Raw genomic sequence first — 7,203 nt, forward strand, 5'->3', positions numbered from 1 at the left:
ATTACTGAACAGAACTGAAAAAGAGCCTATAAATTATACCACTTAGCAGCTAAGCGACCTTGGACAAGCCACTTCCCCTTTCTGGGCCTCAGTTTCCCCACCTATACAAAGAGAGTGGACCAGCTGATCTGCAGTTTCTGTACCCTGATAAACAAACCATTTCTTCCCAAATTCTCCTCACATGCCTGACGTAAAACCCGTCCCCGGCCCCGTAGGACTCCAAGGCTGGCTCGTCGGTTCTCACATCTTTGCTACTAACCCAGAGGTGTAGGGATCCCAGACCCTCATCTACGTGGTATCCCCTCTGAGTGCTGGCAGTGCAGGTAACAGCACACACCGCAAACCTTTCACGGGGCAAAAGATGGCTCTAGGTCCCTGGCCCTGGGAGGAGTAACCAGGGGTCCTTGCCCATTGGGTCTCCCAGGAAGTCGGCCAAAGAGCTGGCGGGAATCGGTCTCCTGACTTGCGGCGCTGGCCATGTCAGCACGGCCCTCTGGCAGGATCACTGGAGAAGGCCAGGGGCAGGGTCCTGACAACTAAGCAGGAACATGGCTCTTCAGGGGCTGGGCCCGCCCTGCTGGGTGCAGGACCCAGGACCAGCCAAGAGCACTTTCCTTTATAGAAGCGCCAGGAAAGTGGAGACACTCTCTTCCCTCTGTCAGTTCCAGACCTCTCCCAGCATCCTGTGGCCAGAGCCAGCCATCCCTGCCAGCTGTCCCCGCATGCACCACCTCCTGCTGCAGTGGGAGGCGCACTGCCGGCCTCCGGTTTCTTGGGGGGCTCCTGAGCCCACTCCAGATGGCAGCGAGGATGGCCTGACTCAGGCCACACCTGAGGGCCAGCCCCAAGCTCAACGCCCCAGCAAGCTGCCCTCCCACAAGCATAGGACAGGCTCGTCCACTGACCTCAAGCAAGGAAGGTGCCGTCACCCTGGCGGTCACCTCCTGTCAAGCCGGCTGTGAGCCCCTCAAGGGCCCAGGCTGTGGCCCCCACTTCCATGGTCTCCCCTGGGTGTGGAAAACCCCTGCCCTTCCTAAGGATGCCTCTTGAGTACGCAGCACTCAGTTATAGGATTAAAGTGCTGTCCAGCCAGGGGTCAGGTGCATGCGGTCCCACATCCTGGTCCTCTATTCACTACCATGTGTCCCGGGCAAGTTACTTAACTGCTCTGGGCCTTAGTTTACATGCCTATAAAATGGAAATAATCACAGTACCTACATCACAGTGTTGTTGAGAGAATTAACTTCATGACGAAATGTAAGACCTTTCAATTAGATAATTTCCTAGAGCAGAGCGTGTTCTCATTCCATATTTAAGGAAACAGTCAAGCTCTTTCGAGTCGGAATTGGGACCAGTCTCCTGACCCCCTTCCAGTGCTGGCCCCCACCGTGTAGGACCCTCCTGCTAACACGCCGGCGGCTGCAGCAACAGGCACCTGGCTCCCTCCTAACCCAGCCTCTGGGAGGACCAGCCTGGGGCTTAAAGGAAGTGGGCCCAGTGGAAAGAGCACAGGCCGCAGAGCCCAGCCTCGGGTCTCACCCTGCCTGCTACGAGCTGGGTGACGTGGGGTATCCGAGCTTCCTCCAGGCTGAAGGGTCTCTGATCCCAGGAAAGTCAACGTGAGGGGTGTCTCCCTCCCCCCAATTTGTTATAAGGCCACATTTGTGATCATTACAAGGAAATGGTAACCATATGGAGTCTGCAAAAGCATTTATTAAATAAATTGTTATAATTTGATGCTTTCCAAAAGAAAAATCTTTTATTGTACAAAACATAACTGGCAAAATAACTGTGCACCCTATTAGAACTGTTTTCATAAAACTTTACCTGCAAAGCTGCCCCACCCACTGTGCCCATTGCTCACAGAGCCCCACTTTCAAGAGAATGGGGGGCAGAAGGGGTGCGCTGCTGGAGACGTCTCTTGTGGTCTTCCCCAAGTGTGAGGCGGGGGCAGAACTCCTGGAAGCTCCCCAGAAGTCCCACGTTCTCTCGCGCCTCTAGGCCTTTGCCCATGCCATTCCCTCTGCCTAGAACACCCTCTCCACCCTCCTCCCAGCCCTACCCACAAACCCAGCCAACTCCTGCTCCTTCACATCCCAGTTTGCATGCTGCTTCCTCCAGGAAGTCTTCCTGACTCTCTGCCAGTTGGAGGTTGGTTTGTAATTGTTCACTTGTCTGGATCTCCGGGGGGATGTGAGCCCCATGGGGAGAAGGGCCGGGTCTCTCTTCCTCCCTGCCGTATCCCCAAGACCTAGAACAGCGTCTGGCACAGAGCTGGCCCTCAGCAGGTATTTAGTGTGTGAATGACTGAAGGCCTAAGGAGGCCGGCTGAGGCCACTGTGCACAACTCTTACCGCACGGCTTTGGCACTCAGCGGCTGAAGCTTCAGTCACCCGGTTGGGCCTCCCTCCCAGCTCCTGGCTGGGAAATTCAGTGTTAGTGGAACTCTCAGAGCAATCTTGGGGAAAAGGATACTGTCCTACCCCAGGGAAGGGGACAACACAAATAACAGATCCTAACAGTACAGCTACCATGGCCGGCACCGTCCTGCGTTCTCTCTCCCCATCCTCAAGGCAACCTAAGAAGCGGGTTTCTGTTACCTCCGTTTTATAAATGAGAAAACCACCAAACCATCCCGTGGGCTCTTCTGAGGGAAGACAGGCAGAGCTGTTTTCCACCCCACAGACGCTAGGACCCGAAGATGACTGAGCCATGCTCTCCCCCTCCACCCCCACCGCAGCACAGTCCAGCAGGGGCGGCAAACGCAGCCCTGAGTTGAGGGGGCCTCAGGCAGTGCCAGGAGGGAGGTGTGACCAGAGCTGTGGGCCCCCGGAGTCTTGTCTTCATGAATCTGGCGCTCTAGCAACCCCCCTCGGCCCGTCTGGCCCCCGCCACCCGACTGGGAAACTTCCAAGAGTGGCAGCGGCTCGGGCCACATGTTTCCAAGCCAAGTCCTCTTGGCCTTTGTTCTCCGACTTTCTCTGTAATCAGTCGGAAACGCTGCCCGCTGGAGCCAGAGGCCAAGAAAGTCTTAGAGAAAACACAGTCGTCTTTCCCCACACCCTCCTCCTCTCCACTCCCTCCCGCCCCAGCTCTCAGTAAAGCCCAACAGGACAGACAGAACAGGACAGACCGGAGGCTGCGCTCTGCCCACTGGCACAAAAGAGCATTCTGCATTTCGGTGACCAGGTCGCCAAATGAGTTTCAGCAGATTAGCTGACGGGCTCACCCCTCGATGGCCTTTTCCACGATCACTCTTAAATTGCCTGTCTCCTCGTGGACCCCACGGCTCTCCAGAGGGTGGGCACGGTGTCACCCGAGCACGGCCCCACAGGGCTTCAGGGAAACTGACAGCTGCTGAGCTAACCCTGCAGTCTCCAAACCCTCTCCCCAAACCACACCAAACTTGTTGAAACCCAAAAGAGGGACCTCCCCAAAGAAACAAATGGCCACAGGATGATCCGGGTGCTCTCATCCAAGTGTGCAACGAAGAGGTTTCTTTTACACGCTTCAAGTTAGGACTTTCTCTATGAAGAAGGACGGTTGTGCGCCTCTCCAGCCTAGCAATTCCCAGGTGTTCCTTCAAAGTCGGACACTGCCAGGCTGCAGCGGAACTTTCTCGCACAGAAGGCAGACAAGAACAGCAATGGAGGATCTGGGGTCTGGCTCGGCAGAGGTCAACTACGCCTTCTCTCTGGGCCTCAGAGTCCTTATCTGTAAAATGCAGGGGTCTCTGGGGCCCCTTCCATTTCCAACAAGAGTGCTGTGTGGCCCCCCGTTTGAGCCCCCTCTGCACCTTCACTCCAGCCAGCAATCACCTGGATGCCCTTCCTCCCCGGCTCGCCTGACCAGCTCCTGCCCAAGCACCATCTCCTCTAAGAAGCCTCTCGTGAGCCCGGGGGCCTGGGACGGCTCTTGCTGCCAACAGTGAGCCCTGTGCCTCCCTGCACCATCTCCCCCACGAGATGTCCCCGAGGACGGAGCAGGTGGCGGGAACACCCAGAGCCCCGTGAAGGTCTGCCGCAGCCAGCCAGCAAGCCAAGAAACCTCTGCAGAGCTCTCCCCGCCCCCACCAGCCTCTCCTTGAATCCCCAGACCATCTTTAGCTGGGACAAGTGACCTTTTGACCAAGAAGGAGGATGGTTACTGGAAAGTTTAAAAGAAACTCAGCTAAGCCAGACATAAAGAATCTGAGACCTGAGGGTGGTCAGGACTCTAGTCTGGGCCTGGCCCAGGGAGGAACAAAGACTCCAGGAGGGCGGGCCTGGCAAATGAGTGATGAGCTACAGGTCAGCAGAGAGATCAGAGGTCATGGCTCTGCTCACCCACAGCTGCTCTAATCCACAGTGCCTCGTGGTCACCCCCCAGGAGCAAGGCCTTGAGGATTAAGGGAGAAAGAGGGGCGCAGCTGAGTGCTCACCGTCGGCATGCTGTCAGTCCCAGGGCTGGGGGCTCCGGGCCATGGATCCCCTAGTGGAGACTCTGTCCCCCTGGCCACAGGGTGGGTGGGTTTGGAAGTGGCCCGTGCCCAGCCCCAGCTGAGTATGGAGCCTGGCGGAACCTCTGCCTCCGGGCCCTCTGTGTCCCAGGAGGGCAGGCAGGGGTTTCCCCACACACAGCCATCTCTCTGAAAATCTCCAGACTGTTCTTTGCGTTCCTGATTTCTTCGTGTCCCCCCTCTATCCCTTCACTGGTTTTGTCTCCTAGGCAAATCACCCTTCCCCACCTCCCAGTCTGTTTTCTCATCAGCAAGCTGGGTACAACAGCCCCTATCTAGGTGGGGCAGTGAGACTAGGTGTGCCAAGGGCCCTCCCGGTGCAAAGAGCAGGGCACCAAGGGGGCTCGGCAGCCCCCAGCTAGCGCTTCCTCCCCGCGCCAACCCCACCTTGAGTGGGCCTAGGAGGGTAGCATGGGTGTGAGTGGGCCTGCAAGGGGATGTGTTTGAGGGGGATCCCGTCATTAAAACCAGCCTCCAAGTCAGCGACGTGGTTAAGACCGGAGCTAGGAGTGGGGTGAGGGGGAGGGATCGTCGCCGGGGCCAGGCCGGGGCGGCGCACGGGCTCCGAGCCCCTGGCAGCTCCAGAACTCCCAAGGAGCGCGGGGCTGGGTGGTCGGGGGAGTTGGGGGGAGACACTAAAGTGGGGGCCGTGGACTCGGGGCGCTCCCTCCCTCCCGGCCCGCACCCCGCGCCCCTACCTCGGGTCGCCAGCAGTGAGAGGCCGCCGAGCAGCAGCAGCGGCAGCGGGACCCGGCGCGACGGCGCGGCGCGCTCCATGGGGCAGGCGGGCGGCGGGCGGACAAAGGCGCGGGCGCGGGCGCGGTCCTGGGCTCGGGGCGCGGCGGGCGGGCAGCGCGGGCTCCACGCTCCGGCCGAGCCTCCGCAGCCAACGCTGGGCCCCGGCCACGCGGTTCAATTATCCCGCCCCGGAGGAGGGCGCGGGGGAGGGCGCGGCGGAGGCGGGGCCGCGGGGGCGCCAGGTCCCCTCCTTCGCGGGCCGCCCCCCGCCGGGGACAGCTAGGGCCCCCTACCTCCTCACACCCCGGCGCCGAGGGGCGCGCAGGCCCACGGCTGGGTTGGGAGCGGGGACCCCAAACTTCTCCCTGCTGGGGGCCAGGGAAGGGGGGCGCATTCGGGTGGGAGGCACTCCCACCCCCTACCACCCCTCACCCCCCTGCGCGAGTGAAACCCGATCCCCTCCCCACCCGCCGGCTCGAGGGGCGGGCTCGGTATCAAAGGTTGGCTCCGCCCGACTCCGCGGAGAGGGCGGGGGACCCGGACCCAGGCAGCGGGGGGTGTGGGGGAGTGTCCCCGAGGGTCGGAGGCGCCTTCTGGGGGGAATAAGGGCGGTGTCCTCTCCGGGGATCTCCCTGCAGGACGCGGCCACGCGAGCAAAGCCCCGCACCCACTCTGCTCGTTTCCCGCCTTCCGCCGCCCTGCGCGCGCGCGGGTCGCCCGGGCTCCGCAGGTCGGTGACCGACCCGAGGCGTGTCCCGGGCTGGGACCCGGCTCTGCCCTCAGGGGCCTGCCAGTCAGGCGAGGCAGACAGACTTGAAGCAACATCCTGACACCGACACCGGTGGAATGTGATGAACCCGGAACACCGAAGCCCAGGGGAAAGGAGACTCATTTTGCCGGAGAGGAAGCTGCCTTGAGCTGGGCCTTCACGAACCACTTCTTTGTGTAGGAATTCATGACTGCAGCCAGTCCGTGGTTACAGAGGATGTGTTAGTCTGTCGGAGCCATAAATAGATTTATTAAAAAACCATACACTAAGCTAATGCAGGTGAAGATGCTGAGCAAGACCCATAGGAACACCATTCACTGAACGTGTGGATCCCCTGACCCCAGCGATTCCCCTCCCAGGTTGACACTCAGCAGAAACGCACACACACGCATACGTGCACCAAAGGAAGGACAGGCAGGTGCCGGAGTGTTCACAGCAGCACTATTCATGATGGCTTCCAGCTGGGAACTGCCCAACAGCACCAACAGCAGAATGGAAACATTGTGGGGTAGTCACACCTTGGAGCCCTACACAGCTCTGAAGAATGAGTGCTTGACAATTCACACAGCGACCAGGATGGCTGTCACGGACACAGTGTGACAATAGAGCCAGACACTAAAGAACACGGATTGCGTGATTCTGTCTGTGTGAAGGACAAGAACAAGTTAGAAGTCCGAGAGTGATGACCCTCGGGGTGGATTAGTGACTGGAGGGGCCACAAGGGGACTTGCTGGGGGGCTGTTAGGATCTGTCTTTTTATCTGCCTATTGGTTACAAAGTTGGGTTTGATTTGTGAAAATGTATCAAGCTGTTCACTTGCAATATGTGCCGTTTTCTGAATGAATGCTAGATTTAAAAATCAAAGACAAAAAAACTCATCTCCCCACAGGACGCCGCCTAAGTTTGAGGTTTGCAGAGAGCCCAGAAAATCTCATGAAAGGTGCCCGCTTGCTAACTGCCTCCCAGGTTAGGGAGGCTTCCGAAGAGGTGACATGGGACTGGCCCTTGAAAGATGAGCAGAAGGGTTTCCTGGGCAGAGGGAATAGCATCTGCAAAGGCATGGAGGCACCAGAGACCCCGGGCAGCTCAGGGAGAATATCTGGTCCATTTTGAGAATAAGGGTGCCCTGGAAAGATGTTAGAGTAGAGAGAAGGTGTGGTGTGTGCCCAGGGTATTATGTGCCCATACATTATTTCCT

At 58.9% G+C, this 7,203-nt stretch overlaps 1 protein-coding gene across 2 annotated transcripts in view; it reads right to left on the reverse strand.

The window, feature by feature from the left end:
- FBLN1 (fibulin 1) overlaps positions 1 to 5,391 on the reverse strand; it is an 86,685-nt gene extending 81,294 nt beyond the window's left edge. The window contains exon 1 of one of the 2 annotated variants that reach the window (XM_004437981.3): positions 5,197 to 5,391. In XM_004437981.3, the coding sequence (XP_004438038.1) occupies positions 5,197 to 5,275 (79 nt within the window). In that variant the 5' untranslated portion in view covers positions 5,276 to 5,391. The remainder of the gene's footprint in view (positions 1 to 5,196) is intronic. The other variant, XM_004437982.3, reaches the window with a different exon arrangement.
- Between the last annotated feature and the right edge of the window lie 1,812 nt (positions 5,392 to 7,203).

This window comes from Ceratotherium simum, chromosome 25, assembly GCF_057802395.1.
Source record: "Ceratotherium simum simum isolate JZ-2026a chromosome 25, ASM5780239v1, whole genome shotgun sequence".
Classification (NCBI taxonomy): Eukaryota; Metazoa; Chordata; class Mammalia; order Perissodactyla; family Rhinocerotidae; genus Ceratotherium; species Ceratotherium simum.